Here is a 23,448-nt window from a genome sequence, read left to right as displayed (position 1 = left end):
ATACAGTTAAATGAGTATAAAAGTGCTTGTATAGTTTATTCCTGTACAGGAAGGAGAATGCACTATCCTGATATGGCACCTTTTTTGCCAGTGTAACTGCATCCACATTAGTTAACCATAATAGTTACAGTGGTACAACTTTCAGATGTAGATCAGGTTTAATTCTGCTAGTATTAATTCAAGCTGGATACCAAGAAGCCACTTGGGTAGCCAACTTATAAACATAGTTGACTTCCTCACCTATAGTGTGCATTCTCAGTGATGTGAGAATGTTTGTTTTGGAATTAGTGGTTTGAGATAGGGATCAATGTCTTATCCATCACTGTAATATACCTTCTGTTATCTTGGGCCATGTCTTCAGTATTAGGAAAATTGACACTGTGGCGGTCAATCTTCTAGAGTTTGATTTAACAGGTTTGAATGCCAAGGTCCCTCCTGTCAAAGCTGGTACTCCTCAATTCTGGAGGAGTAAGGGAAGTCAATTGGAGTGTTTGCTCCAGTCAACCTCCTGCTATGGAGATCACACCGAAGGTCAGATTTAAGGTACAATTAATGTAGCTGCAGTGTCCTGTCGACCTTACAGGTCTCTTACCTAAGCTACTAAGTTCTGACTGGCACAGAATAAATTAAATAACACCACATTGTATTTCATAAGATATCTTCAGAATATGATCCTGATATTCACATGACAATGCGGGCAATGTAGGAGAGTGCTTGGCAAAAGTGTGTCAGTATTCCACTTCTGTAACTAGTGGTGGTGGTTATATGAGTATCAGTGTGGGTGAAAGGAACTAATTTCCTGGTCAACCAAGCTAAGTGTGCCACTGGTACCTGGACTACAGATTTGTTCTTGTATTATGCATGGTTGGTATTGTAGTGCTTTAATGTGTATATATTTACACTTGGTTAGGGCTTTTTCGTTCCAACAGACACCAGGATAAGATAGGGATCAACAAACTTCAGCTTGTGGCCCATCATGGTGGTCCGCTAGTGGGCTGCGAGGCATTTTGTTTACAGTGAATGTCCACAGGCATGGCCCCTGCAGCTCTCAGTAACCATGGTTTGTCATTTCTAGCCAATGTGAGTTGCAGGAAGTGGCTCAGGCCATGGGAACATGCTGTCCGTTATTTGCTGCAGCTCCTCCTATTTGCTGGGGGGGGTGGGGGGGAGAAGTGGTTATGTCTACAGATGGGCAATGTAAACTGTGTTGTGGCCTGCCAGCGGGTTATCTTGATGGCTGCGGTCTGAAGGTTGCCGATCCCTGGAGTAAACAAAGGATTCAGCTTAAAAAAAAAAGTCAGACAGCAGTGATTTCCTTAACTCGTTTTGATACAAACGACAACCAATTAAGCACAGCCAAAAAAAATTAGAAAAATTTTTTTTGAACTGTTGACAGCTCATTTAACTTCAGAGTTGTTTCTGATGCAGGCCTTTAAATTATCTTACATTAGCAAACTATATCTTTGCTAAATAAAAGCGTATGTACCACTATAGTTTTATTTTTCTGTAAACCATATTTACTATGAAAGCCAGGGCTTTCTCTAACTAAATATTTATTTGTGGTATAGTAAGGAAAAAGAATGCCTCTTACTGACTGATAGCAGTTCCTTTCAGTGGTCTGTTATGGTCTATTTTAGTATTGAATGCAGGTTATTTTGTTTGAATACATTCTTTATGTGAAACTTAATTCTTGAAAGCCACTGTATGAGACTGACATCGCTGTAGTCCTGTTGCTATTGTATTACATTCTTTGTAGTGTTTCCAGGAACTAAATTTTCTCATTTTATACCTTTTGTGCTCTTCACTGCAGAAATTAAAAATACTAAAATATTTTACATTTGTACTGTTCTTTTATAATAGAACAATTTTAGAAAGTAAATGTCAGAGTATAAATATTTTTAGAGAAGTTTTAAATAGTTTTAGCACCTATCTTGATACTCTTTTGCGTTACTAATATTTATGGATTTAGCATTTCATAAAATAGTAGGGATGTGAAAGAGTGATAATTACTGACTAATGGTTAACTGGCGCCTGGGAGGAGCCCACTGTAGGCAGAGGGCTTCTTCAACCCCACCAAGCCCACTGCGTCGCAGGCCAAGGCAGGGTAGAATAATTTGTTTTTAAAGAAAGGATTTCTAACTTTTAGTTGATATGGGAAGTATGCTGCATTAAAATATCTTAACTATAACTTTTTATAGGTTTTTTTTGGGGGGGGCGCATATCATGGCAACAGGAGGTGGACCTTTTGAGGAAAGCATGAATGATCAGGACTTGCCTAGCTGGAGCAATGAGAGCTTTGATGATCGACTAAACAATACGGTAAACATTCATTTTATTTTTTAAATTGTAACAGCATACTGTAGGTGAAAATTGAAATGCAAATTCTACTGCTGTGTTGGATAGATATGAAACCATAAAAAAGTCAAACTATAGTAGAAGTTATTTGCTTACATTCTGTAGATAAAGCTAAAAATGTGTCCAACTTTAACAAAAGTTAGCAAACAAATTTAGGATGTACACATGATAGATTTGAAAGAACCATAGGCTAATATGAATGATCGTACCTGGTCAAGAGTGTGGGGACTAGAGTATTTGATTGAAAGCTGGAATTGGGAATTTACCCTCAAGGTAAGCATTATAACCCACTGAAGACTGAGTAGAATGATTCTGAGTCTGTGTCTTGCGAGACCCATGTGGCTCATTAGGCAGCCGTGGTCACCAACTAGTAGATCGGGATCTACTGGTAGATCTTGGAGCCTCTGACAGGTGATCCTGACTGGTCTGGCCAAGAGGCTATCAAGCACAGCACTTCAGCTGTCCTTCCCCCCAATGTTGCTCATCTCCTACCCTTTGCTTTGGAGCTGGCCCTCCCCCTGGGAGCTTTCTGCACAGTGCAGGGAAGGGGGAGGAGGGGTGTTGATGTCAGTGTGCCCCATCTCCTACCCTGTATCCAATCTCCACAGAGCAAAGAGGGGGCATAACAGGACTTCAGAGGGAGTACACTGGCTGCTGTAGGGAGTGGGCCAGGACAGGGGTGAGCCTGCCTTAGCCCCATTACATCACCAACCAGGAGCCATCAGCAGTGCCCAGCTGGGGCCCGCATCCAAAGTCTTACTCCAGTCATGAACCCTATCCTCTACCCACAAGCCCTTGTCCTAGCCCCGAGCACCCCTGCATCCAAATGCCACCCCAGAGCCTGCATCTAAAACCCCCTCCTACATCCCAACTGCCTGCCCCAAGAGCAGCTTAGAGCCCCTCTCATACTCCAGATCCCTTAATCCAAGACCAGAGCCTACATCCCAACCCTCTGCCCCAATGAAAGTGAGGGAGGAAGGAATGAGAAGGGGCGTGAAGGAGGCATGGCAAGAGTATTTATATTTGAGGTAGATCTTGGATTGCACTTAAATTCAAAAAGTGATCTCGTTGGAGACCCCTGCATTAGGGCATAGCCTGCGGTAACGATGTAACTGAGTAGTTGTGTACTTGATTGCCCAATAAGTTCATCGGGTAGCAGTCAAGTACTCGATTACTCGCTTCCCTTCTCCTTAATGCCTCTGTGTGACAGGAGTCCGGGCTGACCACAAGCAGGAGCTGCTCCGGCAGCAACATCTGCCTGCAGCTGGCTCTGGCTGCCTGTGGACAAGGGCTGCTGGACCTGGTGTGAGCTTGGACTGAGCAGTCCTAGCTTATTCCAGTACGGCACCACTGCAGCTCAACATTTTAAATGTAGTAAGAGCCATCCAGCTGTTACTACATTTAAAATGCAGAGCCACAGCAAAGGTAGCTCCTGGACCAGCACGAGCTGGGGCAGGACACCTTCCCTTATTGATTAATCAGTTGCCCACTTCTTAACATCCTTTAGCCTGTGGCTCTTCAAGACTCCTTCCTGGAGCACCACGAACATGCTTTATCTGCAGCATGCAATAAATGAGTTAGCTAAATTTGTTTGAAAATTTTAGAGTATTTGCACTTATAGTTATTTATTATTACTGTGTTTGCTGGAGTGGTGCACGGAGCATACACTAGTCATGTGGTTCTTTTGGTTAATGCTAGTTGCAAATAGTCACTTAACTGAGTATCCCTGGAGCAGAAGAAAAATGTTAATATATCTTTGTTTTCAGTGAACAAATACTTGGTTATGTAGATCAAACTTTGTCAGATTGAATATTGGTTTTGCTTTGGAGACAACTATATTATTCAATTTGATACTTAACATTCTCAAATTATTGCTTACATTTTTAGCATTTTTGTTATTTCTGTCACTCTAAAATTGTCAGACTTTGATTCTGAAGTAAACTATATCTTTTTTTCCACTAAAGAGATAATGAATATGTTTTATTTCCTGCTTTTCTAAAGGACTGGGGGAGTCAACAGAAGAAAGCAAACAGGTCTTCAGAGAAGAATAAGAAAAAAATTGGCGAGGAAGGTGAAACAAGGCTTACTAATGACATCTCTCCAGAGTCCTCACCTGGAATGGGACGGCGGAAGACAAGGACTCCTCATAGTTATCCTCACTGTAGATATATGACTCAGATGTCTGTTCCAGAGCAGGCAGAGCTAGAAAGGCTTAAGCAAAGAATAAACTTCAGTGATCTGGATCAGGTTTGTGGAGATGTATATGGGAAAAATGTGAATGTAAAACCATAGAAACCTAAACTATCTTTATTAATCTGACACTTGAAAAGGAACGACTTTCAAATTTTCATTCATGTCACATAGCAAATAATAGTCCACATTCTGAACTGGAGAAAGCATAGAAAAAGACACATTCTGGATTATAGGGTCAAGATACTTAGTCTATAAAAATGAGGTGGTGTAGCTGAAGGTTGGCAGATGGTGTCACTCAGTAATTGTGGAATTTAATAAATTGCAGATCTCCAAATCAGTGTTTCTTTATATGTAAAACATCTATTAATTTAGTTTAGTAACTGCCAATCTAGAAAGTATTTTATTGAGGGCATTACTTTCTGAAGTCATATAATTTGGGACTTTGATCCTAGTTATGTCTGAATAGGGTGTCTAATGGCAAAATGGAGTGTCGTGCTTTTTATTCCCATTCTGCCCTAAAATTTTGGCCAAATTTAAGTTTGTTTCCATTTAAAAAAAAACAAAAACGAGCTGTAATTCTTATGGTTGTAACAGTATCTTTCCAAATGTGGCCCATTATTTTGCTTTCTTGTCAAATCTTAAGACAAACTACTATTGAGCTTCTGTTGCTGTTCTTAGTTTTTCTAAGGAACAGTAGGGTAAATATACCTGTTAACATTGTGGTTGCAAGCAGACTTCTGAATAGCATCAATTCCAGCATCTAATAGTGGTAAGAAGGGTCTGGAACTTTGGATGGGAGAAGATAAAAAATAAAGCAGTCTGGAGTAGGATGGGAGAGCCTCTTCCCACACAGCAAGCAAGAGACTATAGAGGAAGTCAGTGTCAGATACTGTTCTTTGTTCTAGCTCAATAATCAAGAGGCAATGGGATAAGTAGCTTCTTTGTGCATGTGGCAGGGAGATGTGGCTTCACATTATCAGGCACAAAGCTGGAGTTCAGGGCAGGGTCCAGAGTGATCACACCCTGATAAGAATTGTAAAGCTTTCCCTGTCATCAGTATATTGAGTGGGAGGTTGCTCTTCTTACCAGAATATTTCTGGTATTGATGGTTTTATTCATCCTTAATATCAGCCATCGGATAGTAAGTTTAGTTCTCTGTCCAGTAAGTGAATTTATTTGTTTTTTCAAGCTATGCCCAGTAATGCCCCCTATTATTTCACAATTGAACAATGAAAGTAGAAAAATGTTTAAAGGAATATTTAAGTAACATCCTATCTTCCTTTGGTTTGTTTTATGTAGAGGAGCATTGGAAGTGATTCTCAAGGCAGAGCAACAGCTGCTAACAACAAACGTCAGCTTAATGAAACCAGAAAACCATTCAACTTCCTATCACTGCAGATTAACACCAACAAAGGCAAGGATGCAGTCACAAGCCCTCAAAAAAAAGAAATTGGTAGCTCATCACAATGTAAAGAGTTATTTGCATCTGCTTTGAGTAAGGACTTCTTGCAAAATTGTCAAGTGTCTGCTCAAGAAGATGGAAGAGGAGAACCTGCTATGGACAGTAGCCAGGTATGGTTTGCGACTCATCCTCTTTCTGTTGCCGTCTCTTCCCCCTACAAACTTGGAAGGTTTAGAATATGTCTAATTTCATTGTTGCTTGTTACACACTTTATGAAGCTTCTTAGAAAGTTTTGTCAAATTTTAAAATTAATTTCAAATGGTTCCTATGAAGGTTTATATTTTGTTGTTGTTTATTAAGTATTGTGCTTCAGAACACATGAAATTAGGTTTGAAATGTACTACATATGGAAATGCTTGTGATCACATGCTAGTAACTGTGTACTGAGAGAGAAGCAGTTTCTTTAATATACCACTCTTAAACTTTAAGATTGAACTGGTGGCCATTTCATATTGTTTTTAGATGTATTAGATCAGAAATGCACCTGGTATCTGTGACTGAGGTTTAATGTTGCTTCAGTCTTCGAACTTTATGCATATGTTGCATCCCTGCTGAAGTTAGTGCCAGTTGTAGTACTGAGGCCATAAACTGTCACCTTACATTTTATTTACATAATTTAATTTATACCACAGCTATCACACTCATGTCTTGTGGATCACAAATATCAAAACTATTTGATTAACTCACTGAGTAATTTCAATGTCTTCCCTGCAGATTGTGAGCAGACTAGTCCAAATTCGTGACTATATTGCTAAGGCCAGCTCCATGCGGGATGATCTTGTAGAGAAAAATGAAAGATCTGCTAATGTTGAGCGCTTGTCACATCTCATAGATCATCTTAAAGAACAAGAAAAATCCTATCTGAAATTTTTGCAAAAGATGCTTGTAAGTTTCAGAACTTAACATACAGATACCATGTTTCTCCTAAGCAATGTGAGAAAATGTTAAGGAGTCAGTCATTTGTGTTTTGATGGTACCGCTAGGGGAGTTAACATCAAGATATAGTACCTTCCATAATAATTCATTTTTACTACTCCATTTATATAGCGTTTGATTTATGCCGCTAAAATATTTCAGGCTAGAGAAAATGAGGAGGAGGATGTTCGGACTGTAGATTCAGCTGTGGGATCTGGTTCTGTAGCTGAGAGCACATCCCTAAACATAGATGTGCAGTCTGAAGCTTCAGATACCACGGTAAGCTGCTTTTAGTAATTCAAGTGCTAGAAATGAAGACTTTTTTTTTTTTCTTTCCCTGACTAATGTTAATCTGAAATTCGGTTTGAAACTTAATCCCCTGAAATGTTCAATGTATATTTTTAAAGGGCTTCTTTTGTAACAATTTTACTTTTTGGTAGCTTATGAACCTTTAAAATAATTGTAGAAATTAAATATGTATCTTACCTGTACAAGTGCAGAAAGGACTAGTTTTCTAAACTGTTTTTTGGTATGTGTTATGTTTCTAGTACTAGGCAAATTGATCAGTAATGGGGGGTAGCAATGTTTCACTGTCATGGGTTTTAAAGGAAGCATAAGTATATTTATAGTGATACAGTAAGAAGCATTGCTCCAGAAGAGGGCTTCCCAGCCTCTTTGGTTGGGTGGACCACCTCTTATTAGTGTGTCCTGTGTACTCTGGCATTTCTATACATATGTGTACTTAACGGTTGCACAGACCAACTCTTCTCACATTTGTGATCATATAATATTCCTGTAGCAATATCAGTAGTTACTTATATATGGAAAAGAGCATTGAAGACTTCCTAATGTTTTAAATTTCCCTTTAAATATATTTTATGCATTTATGGATATGGTTTTGGTTCTGTTTCCAGCCAACAGGCTACAAACCATCAAAAAAGTGCTCTATAGGCCCTAGGTTAGGAATGCATGTTCTAGGAAGCTACAAAATAGCATTTAAATAAAGAATACAGAGGTACTTCATTGGAAATCAGAATGAAACCAGTCTCTCAATCTAATTATCAGAGTCTTGCAAGAAATTATTGTTTTTATTGTGTCTTTCTAAAAAGACAAAACTGTATAGATGAATAGATCCAACTATTAATATTGCTTAGATTGTGGGGGAAATATTCGTATAATACAGAATGCTTATAAACAAAGTCTGCATCTTGTTTTTCACTTTGAGTCTGTGTAGATTTAAGAATTTTGGAATTCGTTTTCAAGTAGAACATGGTTCTTTGAATTAAGAGTAGTTTTGTGTAATTACATAGCATAGTGATACTGGGAATTCTGTCATTTAAGAAAATAATTTTAACAAAGGAAATTGAAAATACAGTAAAATTAAACTAAAACAATTTGCCATATATAACAAGTAAGACACAAATTAATTAGGCAACTTTTACAATGTAAAAATGCATGCTGAACAGGAGTGTGTTCTAAATCTAACCTCCTAAACTATTTAATAAAGGAAGAATCTTTTAGTCTGAAAATTCGGCCCTGCATTGAGGACAAACTAGGGAATTCAGCTTCACAAGGACAGGTTTCAGACATTGACGTTACAACAAGTCCAAAAGGGAAAGGTGACAGAGCTGCTCTGAATGGCAGGGAAATCTGGCCTATTAGGATTGGAATACCCTCACAGGTACTCTTCCAAATATTATCTTGGCAAGTCTCCAAAATAGGGTCTGTGCTACTTTTTCTTCCTCAATTCCTTTGTTGCTAAACAACTTTAAAATGTACTAATTATTTGTAATGATCAATTACTTTTTTCTCTCATTCTTTTCAAATAGAAGATTCTGATGTTTAATGCTTCATTCACCGCTATTACAGTAGATCTGGCATATTTATCTGTGTGTGGCTAACTTTTTATTGAACGTCTTTCTTTCTTGATGATTTATTTTGGGAAGAGGAGATTTTATAAAAATAAGTTTTTACTAATTTCCTCCTCCAACCCAATGTACGGTCTTTTTTGAGAGGTAAATCTAATTATATGTCCTGTTAATCTAATTTCTCAACCACAGGCTGCTAATTCAGTTTTATAACTTGACGCAATTACACTCTTATTTCTGGGAATGTGTTTTAAAATTGGATTTAATGTAGTCTGATTTTAGATTCACACTTAGAGGTGTGTTAATTTTATGCTATTAATGTGCCTGAAATAATTTAATAACAAACTTGTTGTATAGAGACAGTGAATTGAAAAATCAGAAACTTCTGTGACTTAAAGGAAAAACATGGTTTAATGAACTCCTTACAGAGGATAAACGGTGTAAGCCTATAGTAATGCCCAGTACATAAATGCAGGGGAAAATATAGTAGTATGGGTCATTGCATTAAAAACTGTCCAGTCCTGCTGTGATTTTAAAAAAAAATTGTGATTGATTGATTGATTTTTTTTTTAAGTGCTCTCATCTTTTTATTTAACAGTTTAAATACATTATTTGAATGTCTAAGCTTTTTATAGAAAATTTGTCATGATTGAGTCCTTAATTTTAGACACGCAACTTGGAAAAAAAATTGGTCTTTGTTTTAATGATGCCTCTGATACGCTTGATAAACCTAACTTTAATTCAGTTGCTTTTGTTTTTTCCTTAGCCATTGATTTGACATGTGACTTTGCACAAATCACCTAATCTTTCCATGCCCCAGTTTCTTTGTTTGAAATGTGGGTTATGCAGGGATATTATCACTGATGTTTTTAGTAGTTTGAATAATTTGAAAGTGCTGTATACTTGCAAGTTTTATGAACTTTTGGAGACCTTGTATTTAAATTATGGAGGCTTAAAAATAATAGATTGAGGTGAACAGTAATTTTAAAAAATGAATTTTTTTGCAGATTCAAATATTTCTGATGCCTAGGCTGAGACAGAGTTGCTCACTCCATTTTGTGATCCACACTCTTCTGGGGGGCAAGAAATGACACCTCACCTACAAAGTTCATTTACTATCCATTAAAGTACTTAACCTTGCCTTTTCCAGTAACTTCCATATTAGGGATATTAACTATTGGTTATTTTACTAGTCGAGCAGTTGACAGAATTTCCATCAATCGCTCAACTAGTCAATAGGCACTTGTACATTATCAAGGAGGAATGCGGAACTCTGTGTACAGCCCAGAGCCAGTGGGAAGTCCTGCTGATTCTGGGCCGGGCTGCATATGGGCATGCCAGCTTTGAAGTGTACAAGAGGCTCTTGTGTATTTCCAAGTGGAATCACAGCGTGGAACCAAGGATCAGCTGGGTTCTGGGGAAATGCCGTGCGGAGCGTGGGATCAGATAAGAAATCCCGGGCTCCATGCGGCGCTGCCCTTTCGAATCCCACCTTGGCATTTCAAAGCAGCAGTGACACACAGCTGAGCCCAGGGCTGCCTCTTTGATTTACCACCTCTTCTCCCAATCCGCCCCTTCCCCCCTTTGCTGTCTCTATCTGATAGAGCAGTGGTCTCCAACCTTTTTACACCCAAGATCGCTTTTTAAATGACAGAACAAGCCCCATCCTTCCCCCAAGACCCCACCCCTTCCTTGAAGCCCCGCCCTGCCTTCTCTATTCTCTTCCTCTCCATCACTTGCTATCCCTAACCCTTATACTGCTGCTTTTTTTTTTCTTTCAATTCTTCTGTAGGAAGAAGTTTTCCCAACATTTGGCCTGTCTAGACTGGACCAAATGTCAGAAAAAAAACCCCTTCTTTTGGACACCCCCTTATTCCTCATGGAAAGAGGAATATAGGGGTTACTGAAATGAGCATGTTTGCTCTTCCACTAAAAAAAGTGGAAGAACAAACACATCCCTGGATGCAGAAGAGTTTTTCTGGGATATCTCTGGAATCCTAAAAATCTCCTGCAGTCTAGCTGTACCCTCATTGGGTTGAGACAGAATGTGTAGGCTCTAGGGTGGGAATGAAGGATTTGGGTGCAGGAAGGGGTGAGAGGTGCAAGCTCTGGGAAGAAATCTGGATGCAGGAGGAGATGGATAAGGGGACGCTGGCATGGGGAGGGGCCTCCAGGCCCGGCAGTGTTGGGATCAGATGAAAGGTTGGGGTATTAAGCAAGCCACAGGATTGTGGCTGTGAGGGTGCAGGAATTTGGGTTGGGGTATGTGAGGGGCTCAAGGCAGGGGGTTCCAGTGATAGGCTCAGATCTGGGGACAGGGTGCAAGAGTATTATGCTGCTGAGGGCAGATGGGGGGCTTGGCCCCAATTGGGGGTTTGTTGGCCAGGCTTCATTTTTAAATAAAATACTATGTCAAACACAAAAAGTTTATGCATTGTCTTTATTTCTGAGAAGGGTAGGGAACCTGTTTTGAATCAGGGGTCACTGACCCACAGAAAAGGCAGTTGGGGCCACACGAGTGAGATGCAAAAAAAAAAACCCTCCTCCAAACCCCCTCCTTCCCCCCAAGCCTCACTTATGTGGTCCCAACTGTGCTGGGGGGAGTAGGGGACATGGTACTGGGGAAGGGTGGTGGTGGGTGCTGGGGCAGTAGACAGGGTGCCAGTGGGGGCAGGGTTCTGTGGCAGGGGAGAGGGAACAGGGGTGCTGGGAGGGCAGGAGACAGGGTTCTGCAGCAGAGGACAGGGTGCCAGTGTGGGCAGGGTTCTGCAGCAGAGGACAGGGTGCCACTGGGGACAGAGAGTCCCCTGCACCAGCCTCTTCCTCCCGCCCCCCCTCCCCCCACTGCAGAGGAGGGAAGCCCTGTCGCACGCCTCCTCCAGGGCTGGCACATGCTTTCCACTGAGCAGAGAAGCCCCACGTCACACGCCCCCTCCGGACCTGACTCCCCCCTCCCATGGAACAGGGAATTCCCAGTGCGCGCCTCTGGGTACTCCCCTGGTAAGTTCCTGGTGCGCCACAGACCTGAGACAAGGAAGCAGCCAGTGCATTTCCGGAACCCCTGGAAGTGACGCGCAGTTGCAGGACTTCTGTCCACCCCATGGGAAGCTGCCACTACCTCCATTGTCGCTGGAGGTAGGTAGTGGGGCTTCTTGGGGATGCGGCGAGATGGGGGATGGGGCCTCGATCGCAATCGACAGGTTGGTGACAATGGCAATAGAGGCAGCAACGGGGGGAGGGAGGGAATAGACTAGTTGACTGACTATACGATAAGCATTTGCTTATTGGATAGTTGACTAGTCCTTAACATCCTTATTCCCTACTTAGTGGGAAGTACCTCTGGGGTAGGGCCAACTCCTTTATGTATGCATGCATATTCTTCATTGTAGGAATTTTTCATAATTCAGATACATAGTTGTTTACAGTAGGTGAATTTTTTTCTTTGGGAGTAGGGCTCAGCTTGGTACAAGGTATTGAAAAGTTGAAAGAAACATTTAGCAATTCATAACTTATTTTGCAGTCCTATCTACCCATGAAGATGTGGGTTCAAACTTGATGCAGAGTTGTAGCATATATTTGTGGAATGAGAAACAATAATTTGCAAAGTTAGTGTTCTGAAAGGTAAAGCTTTGGGGATAGTTAATCATTCTGGACCTTGAATATTACTGAGGCAGGGATCCATGGAGGTTTTTTAGGTTGACAGCTGCATAACATACTTGTGAACAGATTAAGTTTCTGTTTTCACTCTACGCTGACTGTTACACTAGTGTAAGAATTGAAGAGGATCAGGTGGATATTTTAAAAATGTGTTTGTTGCAGAGACTCTTGGGGGGGGGAAAAAGTCAATGCCGAACAGAAGTCTTTGCTTTTTTGCTGTTTTAATTGTATCTTGAATTACATTTTATATCCATCAGAGATGGAAGTGGGGGGTACTCTTATAGCTTTGTGGTTTTATGCTTTTCTTGTTAATAAATGCATATACATACCATTAAAGGAAGAAACATTTGTGAGTTTTTAGTTTTGTAATCTGCTTGTGGAAGATTCTGAGTTGACAGACCTGGAGACCAAAGAAGGTTACTTATGCACAAAGCACAGTGCAGCATAGCATGTTAGTAAGTAGTTGACTGCTTGACTACCCGATAAGCATGGCTCGACAAATAAGACAATCTACTCACCTGTGGCGAGTAGATTACAACCCGGAAGAGCTGGGTTTGGGCAATCTGCGCATGCGCAGATCGCCAGAGAGCGCGTCTGGTGAGCGGGGCTCGCTGTGGTTCAGCGAGCCCTGCCGATAAGCATTAGCTTATTGGGTAGTCAAGTGGAGTACTCAACTACTCGCTTCCCGCCTCCCCACACTGCCTCTGTATGAGAAACAATGGGGGTGGGAAACAGGAGCAAGTGCTGGGGGGAGCCAACTTAAAAGCTGGTTCCCCTCCAGCACTGTCTCTGCTGTGATGCTTGGCCCCACCCCCTGCCTCTATCAGAAGCAATGTATGGGGGAGAGGAGAGGCTGCTCCAGGACAGGGGCTGCTGCCCCTCTCCCCCCACCTTGCCCCCGTCTCCCTCCCACCCCACAGCAGATAGGGGCTACTGTCACCAAGCAGTCTCTGTTCACAGTGGCCTGGGCTGGCTGCAGCCAAGGGTTGCTCCGGAGCAGCCCCTGTCTGCGGCCAGCCTTAACTGCCTCAAGCAGGGGCTGCTAGACTTGGCATGTGCCAGGACCGAGAAGTTCGGGCTTGCACTGGTCTGGGATGCTGCTCCTCTGCATTTTAAATGTAATAAGGACCTGGTGGTTCTTCCTACATTTAGAATGCAGAGCCACAGTGCAGGTGGCTCCAGGAATTTCCCTCGCTGTGGCTCTGCAGAGCAGCTCCTTATCGACTAATCTTGTAGTTGATATAAATTGTATCGACTAAACGATATAGCCAGATAACTGCAATTTAACATCCTTAATGCAGCATGGTTATTGGCACTTCAAGCTTTTCCCTAAAATAACTCAAGCTTCAGTTGGAAGAACTAGCTTTAAGTGTGAGGAAATGATAGTTAGTGTTCACCTCTTTACACTTCTCAAGACTAACACTTCTTCATTGTGATGGTAAGATTTTGCTCACATGAAGATATTATTTGCAGTGTTATCAAATTCCACAGTTATGGAGGCATTCTTTATTATCTTCCAGGCCAGAGACCCACAGCAGGAGGCTAAAGAGGAGCTAGAAAATTTGAAGAAGCAACATGACTTGTTAACAAGAATGTTACAACAACAGGAACAGCTGAAAGCACTACAGGGAAGACAGGCAGCTCTTCTTGCTCTTCAGCATAAAGCAGAGCAGGCCATTGCTGTCATGGATGATTCTGGTATGTGAAATATTGACTAAACCTGAAACTCTGAATTTTAAAAACATTGTTATTGAAAGAATAAATATACTGGATATATTCTTAAGTTTGTACGTTCTATGCCTGATGTAACATACCTGCAGTAAAATTCCAAATATTACAAGTCTTCCATTTGGTGGAAGAACTTTGTTTAAATATTTTTCATATGTTGTTAGGTAACAAGACCACAAACTTAAAACCACAAGATTCCTTAAATCTGGCACTTACAGATTAGCTACCAAAGCTTACTTAGCTTTCAAAATAGATTTTTTTTTTTTAGTTTTAATCTAGAGTGAGGAAGAACAGAACAATTATAGATTAAATTTGCTGTATTTTATCCAAATGTAAAAATATATTTCAGATTGCAAAGAATTACGTTAGAACCACTATAAAGATAAGTGTTACTCCATTATAAACTTAAAGTTAAGAAAGTGTTAATCCAAAAGAATCTCTGGGGGTGAATGTTCTAACTTTTGGTCTCTGCCTAAAGCAGGGCTGGGCAATAATTTTTGAGTTGAGGCCACTTAAAATTTTTTTGTAGTGGTCGTGGGCTGCCCCAGAAGGGGTGGGGCCTGGGGCAGAGGGGCAAGCCTTTAAATAGCATAAGTTGGAAGGGCTCATGCCTCCTCTGCAGCTCCAAGGCATCACGTTAGCCGGAAATGGGAGCTGTAAGCCTTTTCAATTCCTGCTATTCAAAGCTCTCACTGCTCCTGGCCTGAGAGCTGGGGACATGCAAGGCCTTTCAACTGCTTCTATTTAAAGGGCTCGTGCTTTCCATGGGGCTGTTGCCTGGCAGTTGTGGGGATGGTGGAAACCCTTTAAATAGAAGCAGTTGAAAGGACTCGAGTCCCTGGCTCCCAGGCAATGGGCTAGCATGGAGCCAGGAGGTGCAAGCCCTTTCGTTGCTTCTATTGAAAGGTTTTGTGTCTGCCTGGTAGATGCCAGGCAACGCAAACGTCTAGGAGGTATGAGCCCTTTAAATAGAAACAGTTAAAAGCACTCGCAGCTCCGGCGATACTAGTGCATTGCCTGCGGGCTGGGGACATGCAAGCCCTTTCAGCTGCTTCTATTTAAAGGACTCGTGTTTAAATGGTATATAATTTTGATTAACTGATTGTTTATATATTAATGGTTATTTACATCCTCCTTTCTCAAAAGGCTCCCTAGTTTCTAATAATTTAACCTGTTCTTTTCTGCACCATCATCACATTGATGCATTGAGACCTTACTGTTCTGCCTGTCTTAACTGGGTCCACACAGGGAACTGGAAGAATTTCAGAGAATGCTACCATGAAGATCTGAACTTCAGTCTCTTTCTTAGCACTCTAAATTTTTCCTCCAGAACTTCTTTCCTACCTTTCCCAGTGTCACTCATTATCTATAGCCATTGGCTTCTTTCCAGCACTACGCACAAGCCTGTCTAGATGTGTATTAGCTACTTGTAAAGAGCTTTGTGGTGGGGAAAGAGGAAGTTAGTTCTTTCTGAGGCTTTCTGCTATCAAACTAGCTGTTAAGTTCATTGCTTTGATCAACTGTTCTCCATTTTCCTCTTTTATAGCGATAATGTTATAGGAGGAGATGTATAACTGGGTGGATACTCAGTTTTCTGGTGTGAGTAGAAATAGCAAGTGATCAGTAGTTCCATGTAGTTCTTCTGAATCAGCTTGTGGGCACTTTCAGCTCTGCCTTTATAGTGTCTGTTCCCCTAAACAGATTCCCTACTACTTGCAAAAGATGGAAGTTCCATACTCTCCCTCTCCTTTCCCCTACAAAAAGATTCTTTCTTCATAGAGTAGGAGGAGTAGACAGAGGAGTGGCTTACTTAAGTAAGCTTTAAGGGAGAGCTTTGTTCACTGTTCTTTGGTGTTCCTCTTATGAGAATGTAACATTTTAAAAATAAACCAAGTTAAAGGCTTACTAAGAAAACTAAAAATAGGCCGGATACCCACAATCTGGTTTGGGTAAAATAGGTGGATTTTTCAGGTCTCGGTGTGCATTTTGACTTGTGACTGTTTTAAAAATATTTTAGGGTACTACATTTGTCTTTATTTCCATATCAAATGTTCACAAGTCAAAATGTTGCTTTTTTCTTCTAACTGCCAGCAGTGCACATCAGATCTGAATGTAAAACTGAGGTATTTCCTTCTAGCCATCCCATGGCCAGTAAAGATTGTGGAGGCCACGTTTATATTTTTACACCCATATAATCCCTTTTCAGTGACTATAGAGTTCTGTTGATAAGCAATCCAGCTGATTCTTCCTAGGAACATTGGGGCCATGTAGATCTTTTTTAAAGAAACAACCCAAACAAAAAACCCAGAAACTGAAGTTAACAGATTTTTGTGTAAACAAACCAAAACAAAACAAAAACTCAAAAGGAACTGATCTGCTGAACAAGGTATGCTTTTGCATAGTCAGTTTTCACAGTGAAGCTGTACATTCTGGTGCCTATGTAAGGTCTTCTATGCAGCTGCTCTTAGCCATCTCCTGGCATAACTGAACCACCTCCAACAATCCACCTTGCCTATGTTGGCAGGAGAGTCTCTGCTGCCAACTGCTTTCGATACCAGCACTTTTGTTGGTGAAATTTAGATTGTAGATGTAAGCCCAACTGATGAGTTTCTTGGATTTAGGAAGGTGCATATTTTTTAAGGACATCTGTTTTTCTACGGATTATTACAGAAGTTTGTTTGATTTTAATCTTATATAATGTGCTCACACGAATTAGTACAGTTGAAAAATAAAATTTGTCTATCTAGTGCTATATGTTAGTAGCTATGGTTTTATATAATTTTAAAAGAAGTATATATATTCTTTTTTCAAAATAACTTTTTAGTTTAATGTGTTGAACTTACTGTTGTCTGTAGTTGTAACAGAGACCACAGGTAGCATTTCAGGAGTGAGTATTACATCTGAACTAAATGAAGAACTAAATGACCTAATCCAGCGTTTTCACAATCAGCTTCATGAATCTCAGGTAAGTTAATATTGTGTTGCTATATTTATTTTAGTTCAATTTCCCTATAGGGGTCTTAAAAAGACTTGAAGAAATGAGTTTATTTTAAAGCTATTCTGACATTTATCAGTATATTTTTTCATACAATGAGTGATTGCAGCTTTGATAACATTTTGTTAAATCTTCATGGCAGTAATATGAAATTTAAAAGATCTTGTTTCTTAGATATTGTTGCTGTGATGCACAACATTTTAGCTTTTTGTATTGCTGCTTCTTAAATGCTTATGTAAATGCCTGTACTTGTATGATTTGCTGAAGTATGGTTTCTTCTAATTACATTCTCAGTAACATGTGCTGTGGGTTATTTATACTACTCTTAACAATAATTATATATATATATGGTCAACAGGTTTAAAAAATCATGCAGTACGTTTGAAATTTTTTTAGTATATGGAAAATCTTAACATGATTTTATTTTAAAATTGTTTTCTGTTTTTTTTTATTCCAATTGATGTTTTCTATGTTATTGGTTTACTTTGGCTAGAAGTGGTTATTCATTGGCTGATGCAAGCTTAGTTTCAACTTATACACGGTTCTTTCTTTGAAGCTGAAAGCAACAGTTTCACATCCAATCCATACTAGTTACTATGCAATTGGAAGAATACAAGAATTTATTACATATTTAGTTTGAGAACCGTGATTTCTTGTTATGGAGCTCTTTGCACTAGCCTTGAGCTTAACAAGTTAAATGAGGTGGTTTTTTTTCCCCCCTTTTCTGGAGTTGTGAGACGTAACTAGCGAATTAATATGGCATCTTCATAATAGTTGTAGTAAAATAAAATTTATTTATTTTAGACTCAACCTGTGCCAGATAATAGAAGGCAAGCAGAAAGTCTTTCACTTACCAGAGAGATTTCACAAAGTAGGAATTCTTCTATGTCACAGCACTTATCTGATGAGAAAGCACAACTTTTTAGCAAGATGAGAATGTTGCAGGGTAAAAAACAAAAAATGGATAAGCTGTTAGGAGAACTTCATACACTTCGTGACCAGCATCTGAACAACTCTTCCTGTAAGTAAATGTAGGCAGAACACAGCTTAAACTGGATTTGTTTACTGTAGTTTATAGTTTTTACAGAAACAACGTGTAAACTAATGACTCAGTTGAATGTACAGAGGGAGATGGGAAAGAGCTTGACACTAGGGCATTGCCGTGAAACTTTTTGGTGACCTACCTATGCTCATTGTTCTCCTTTCAGTGGCTCTGCATTTTTGTTTTTAGGCACTATCCAGCAGCATGTTAACCCAATGGTAGAACCTTCTCCAAGTATTGTCATTTGAGGTACACATATGCCATTTCCTGCCCCTCCCTTAGCATATTCAAATGTTCTGAGTGCAAAGGCTCTGTAAGGGAGATGTGTGTGGCTTTACTGCCTCAGTTCCTTCCAGCCATTATGCAAGATGGATTGCTCAGTTCCATTTAGATCTGGGGATTTTTTCCATTAATAGCGTCCAAATAAGGTCTATGTAGCTCTGGATAGCTCAAGATGACAGTCTTCATCGTGCCATCATGTCCTAAATTCACTGATATGAGGTGGAAGACTGCTTTGCAGTCCCCAGATGAGTCTTGTTCAATCCTCCTTCACTTTTGGTTGTGATAACTTCTGATACATCTAATAATAAATGGCCAGCTCATGTCAGTAATCTTACAATTTGAGGCCATTGGCTGTCTCGCAAAAAGAACTTGAATATAAATGTGTTGGAATTAAAAGCCATTTAGTTGGCCCTCAGATTCTTCCTTATGTAAGGGAAGAAATACTTATATGTTATGTGCCAAGGCAATCAGTTTATCTAATTGCTGTACTCTTCACAATGTTTGTCTGGCACTGCATCTAGCAGAGGAGAGAAGTGTGTTTGGTGAACTGTCTCAGTGGGACAAATGATGCACAACTGCTCTTGGAAAGATCTAAAAGCTCAAAAGATTTTCTCCAACTGGGATCCCTTATAGATTTGTTGGAAACCCCATTCAACAAGAAGTTTCCCATCTACTGTTCAAGTATAGGAAGAGGCAAACAGTCCATTTCAGAGACATTTCTTTTGCACTGTGGATGAGGTCTTGTGTGTGCTCTCCCTTCATTAATTCAGCAAATGGTGAGGAAAGTACATCAAAATACAAGGCAGTGATGATGCAGTTACAGCCTTGCCACGCTGGGTAGTGAGATTTCACATCTCCCTTTGTCCACAGACAAGTTGTCTCTACCGCAGGTCAGGATCCTGCATCTGATAGGTTGGGATGTTCAATTTGGGACTCTGCAGCGGGGTAGCTGTCGAACCTGGTGCAAGCTGGGACTGAGCCAGTGTGCTTGAATGCCAGCTCTCAACTTTTTTAAATGCAGAGCTGCAGAGGGATACTGTCGGACCTGGCGTGAGCCGGGACTGAGCAACAGAAAAGATAAACATTTTCCTAATCTGAGCTCCCATCATGTATGATTAAGAAAAATTGTTAGTTTTGTTTGTTATAATTTCTCCTTTGTTATACTTTCTCCATTGTAAACGTCAATAAAATATGCAAATAGACATTTGATTTTAATTTTAATATAACTAGGGGTACTTGCTACTATTTTTGTGTATTTAACTTTGCTTTATAAAAAGACATTAATTTTAAAATCCTATCCCATTGAAACTATGTGGCATGAGACTTGTAGTATCTGTACACGTAGGCAACCCTTTAGGTTGCTGTGGAATGATTATGACCTTTTTCCTGACATTTGAAGCCCTAAATCTCAGGTTTGTTCTATTACTAAAACTCTCCCCCTCTCCGTTCCCTCCCCCAAAAAAACCCAACCCCAAACAAACCTACATTAAACAAATTATGAAGTTTGGAAAGGCTAGGGCTGAGAAGCTTAAGAAATGCCAGAAATCATATTTGCCGTCCCTCCTCCCCCAACACACATCTGCATTACAATCTGACAACTTCCTCTCTTAAGCTGCTGTGCCACCTCAAGGTGCCAGCACAGGAGGGACATTTAGATGTTGGTCCCTGCCCTGAAACAACATAGGAATTACAGGGAAAACCAGGCTTTGTCCCTGTTAGATCTGAGCTGGAGCTTGCTTGGTTGCTTTTTGGGTATGGTGCATGAGAAGTCACACACAGGGGCTTTGAAAAGCTTGTGTATGCTAAGTGAGGAGAGACTTAGGAGATTTTTAGCTAGTCGTAGAACCTTTACTGAACATTTCAAACTGACTTTTTTATATGCTTATAACTTGAAAAAATTTGGACAGACTTCTATGAGGACATTAAAAAGCACATCCCTGTCACAGCCTTGCAAAGTTTTAAATTCTTGTTGTTGTAACGCATTGAAGGGCTACGGGGTTTTTTTTTTTTTTTTTTTTTTTTAAGTTGACAATTGTTTAATTTGGGTAAAACATATTTTTCTCTAACTTATTTCTCATTATGATTGAATCCTTTTGGCTGAAATTTACCAACAAAAGTGAATACAAAACAGACCTCCCGCATGAAAAACTTAAGCACAAATGGTTACAGTTGAGTAAGGTTACAAGGAACTGAAAATAGGGTATTGTAATGAGAAATCTGGGCGAACATAATGATAGCATCACCAGCACTGCCTATAATAAATGCAGTGAAATTTGCGAATACTTAAGACCAATCTTTATTGCTGTCTAAGTATTCTGTTTATAGATAATGTCTTTACATATTTTATGTAAATCAGATTTGATGCTTTTCATTTCTTTGTTTTTTAGTCTTGCCTGTGTCAGGCTCTCCTCAAAGGAGTATTGATCAAAGAAGTACAACTTCAGCTGCCTCTGCTCCTCTAGGCATAGTAACTGTGGTCAACGGAGAGTCTAACAGCATAGCATCATCTGCTCCTTATCCTCCTGATTCCATTCCTTCTCAGAATGAGAGTGAAGAGGATGACAATTTAAACCCAACAGAAAAACTCCAGTAAAATGTTTAATATATTTTATTGTATTTATTTGTTGTGATGAGCTTAAGTTGTTCAGTATACTTTTAAGTTAAGTTTTTTTCCCCCCCAAGTAGCATATTTTTGAAAGATGCAGAAAGCCTAGTTATCTTGAGCTACATATTGCTAGATAATTTCATGGAGGTTAGGTCCATAAAAGGCTATTAGCCATGGGATAAAATGGCGTCCTTGGCCTCTGTTTGTCAGAGGCTGGAGAGGGATGGCAGGAGACAAATCGCTTGATCGTTGTCTTCGGTCCACCCTCTCTGGGGCACCTGGTGCTGGCCACTGTCGACAGACAGGATACTGGGCTAGATGGACCTTTGGTCTGACCCAGTACGACCGTTTTTATGTTCTTACCTTACTAATACTGTTTTATGTGAAATATCGTACAGATTAACTTGGGCTTCAGAACATCTTCAAGCAAAGATTGTTAGAGATTTCAAATTATGGTATATTTATACATTAATTATTTGGCTAATTTTGCTGCACTTCTTTTGAGAACACTGTTAAATAAATAAATGAATCTTAAGTTTACATTTCTTGATCCAGCATATGAAGTATTCTGCTTTCATTCCAGGAAACTGAATGAAGTTCGTAAAAGATTGAATGAATTGCGAGAGTTAGTTCATTACTATGAACAGACATCTGATATGATGACTGATGCTGTGAATGAAAACACTAAAGAGGAGGACACAGGAGAATCAGAATTTGATTCTGAGAATGAAAATCCACAACCTGTTACCAATATTAGGTTACTTTTTTATATATTTAAGTCTTAAATTTGATGGCCTTAATTGTTGTAGGTTCTGCATGGTAAAATGGTGTCATTAACTAGAATTTATTAATAATTTGATTACATTGATTTTGTTTTGTGTCAATTCATTTTAAATGCCCTTTATTATGTCGTTAACCTAATCTTGGTTAACACAGTATTCTTCTTAGTCCAGTTGTTAGTTCCTAAATTGTTCAACACCTCTACAGTTGTGTACTATGGATTAGATCCCTTGCTGATTAGACCACAAAACTCCAGAAAGGGCTTAATGGATAAAGTATGCTTTTTCCATAAATGTTAAAAAGTTTTAAAATTGTTTCAAAATTAATGTTCCCGTTTAGATTTTCTAGCATCAGTTGGCAACACTTAATACCTACTAGCAATTTAAGATAAAATACAGAAGGGATAACCAGGCACATTAAAACAGCCTTATGGGATTTGCAGTGTACCTGTGAGTCTAAGAAATCTAGTCCAGAGAATCAAGGCAGAAATGAATTGTGGTGTTGAGGGATGTTCATGGATATGCCCTGTTGACAGCTGCTTCTCTTCACATTGAAGGGGTTCCATATGTATTTGGTTGTACAGATAATCATTTAAGTAACCAAGTCCCAAACCATGTAACATTTTATACACTTAGATGAGAACTTCAGCTCCACTTGCAAACTTATGTGGGGGATATTATTCAGAAAGGGGACTCTTACGCTGTAGACCAGGGGTTGGGAACCTTTTTTGGGTTGGGGGCCACTGACCCACAGAAAAAATGAGTTGGGGAGCCGCACACAAGTAAGAAGCAAAAAAAACCCTCCCTCATGTGGCTCCTGACTGAGAAGGAAAAAGATGCTTCCCCCATTGCTCTCACACACCAGAGACTACGAGTCCCCAGCCTAGTAGATTTTATGAGATCCATTCCTGTGGTGGGGCAACAGAGGGGGCTGGGGCTGGAGTACCAGTGCGGGCACCCCAATGCTAGAGGAGGCCCTGAACCTGGGTGGGTCAGATCCAGGCAATCTAGGAGCCACATATGGCCCCTAGGCCTGAGGTTCCCTATCCCTGCTGTAGACCATCTCCTGTCTGATAGTTGTGAGGTGTAATGCAAAGCTTGGTTGAGGGGATTCTGGTTGTCCCACTAAAGAGTAATGGGATGTTAAGGTTTGTATATGGTTGTTTTGAATGATCTTTTATCTGGTAATTGTAGTGTTGAGCACATTAATCTAAAATTATTGGTGTTAAAGTCATGTGCTTGTCTCTTTAAACATTTATATGTTACAGTTTTTAAAAGAAAAGCTTTAATGGACTGAGAACTGATATTTAACATGAATATTTTCCCCTAGAAACCCTCAGGGAATTAGTAGCTGGGGTGAAATAAATAGCAATTCCAACATACAGTGTGGAACTACTAATAGAGATGGAAGACACCTTAATACTGACTGTGAAATAAATAACCGATCTGCTGTGAACTTACGGACTTTAAATATGTCTTCAACATTAGGTATGCTTTATTCAAGATATTCAAGCATGGCTTTATATAGAGCTAAAATGAATAACAATTTGTGTTTGGGAACACGTAG

The 23,448-nt window shown here is 39.9% G+C and overlaps 1 protein-coding gene across 11 annotated transcripts in view; it reads left to right on the top strand.

Annotated features, from left to right (window-relative positions):
* The window catches only part of PCM1 (pericentriolar material 1), an 86,459-nt gene that overhangs the window by 5,468 nt on the left and 57,543 nt on the right, over positions 1-23,448 (top strand). For 7 of the 11 annotated variants that reach the window (XM_075931153.1, XM_075931155.1, XM_075931158.1 and 4 more), the window contains exons 3-14: positions 2,199-2,319; positions 4,357-4,602; positions 5,848-6,120; positions 6,725-6,895; positions 7,088-7,204; positions 8,433-8,606; positions 13,971-14,148; positions 17,034-17,143; positions 17,978-18,194; positions 20,885-21,086; positions 21,686-21,859; positions 23,212-23,369. In XM_075931153.1, the coding sequence (XP_075787268.1) occupies positions 2,224-2,319; positions 4,357-4,602; positions 5,848-6,120; positions 6,725-6,895; positions 7,088-7,204; positions 8,433-8,606; positions 13,971-14,148; positions 17,034-17,143; positions 17,978-18,194; positions 20,885-21,086; positions 21,686-21,859; positions 23,212-23,369 (2,116 nt within the window). In that variant the 5' untranslated portion in view covers positions 2,199-2,223. The remainder of the gene's footprint in view (positions 1-2,198; positions 2,320-4,356; positions 4,603-5,847; positions 6,121-6,724; positions 6,896-7,087; positions 7,205-8,432; positions 8,607-13,970; positions 14,149-17,033; positions 17,144-17,977; positions 18,195-20,884; positions 21,087-21,685; positions 21,860-23,211; positions 23,370-23,448) is intronic. The other 4 variants (XM_075931160.1, XM_075931159.1, XM_075931162.1 and 1 more) reach the window with 2 other exon arrangements.

Source organism: Pelodiscus sinensis, chromosome 5 (assembly GCF_049634645.1).
Source record: "Pelodiscus sinensis isolate JC-2024 chromosome 5, ASM4963464v1, whole genome shotgun sequence".
In the NCBI taxonomy this organism is placed as follows: domain Eukaryota; kingdom Metazoa; phylum Chordata; order Testudines; family Trionychidae; genus Pelodiscus; species Pelodiscus sinensis.
The sequence above is the reverse complement of the archived record's forward strand: the minus strand, read 5'-3'. Positions and strand labels throughout refer to the sequence as shown.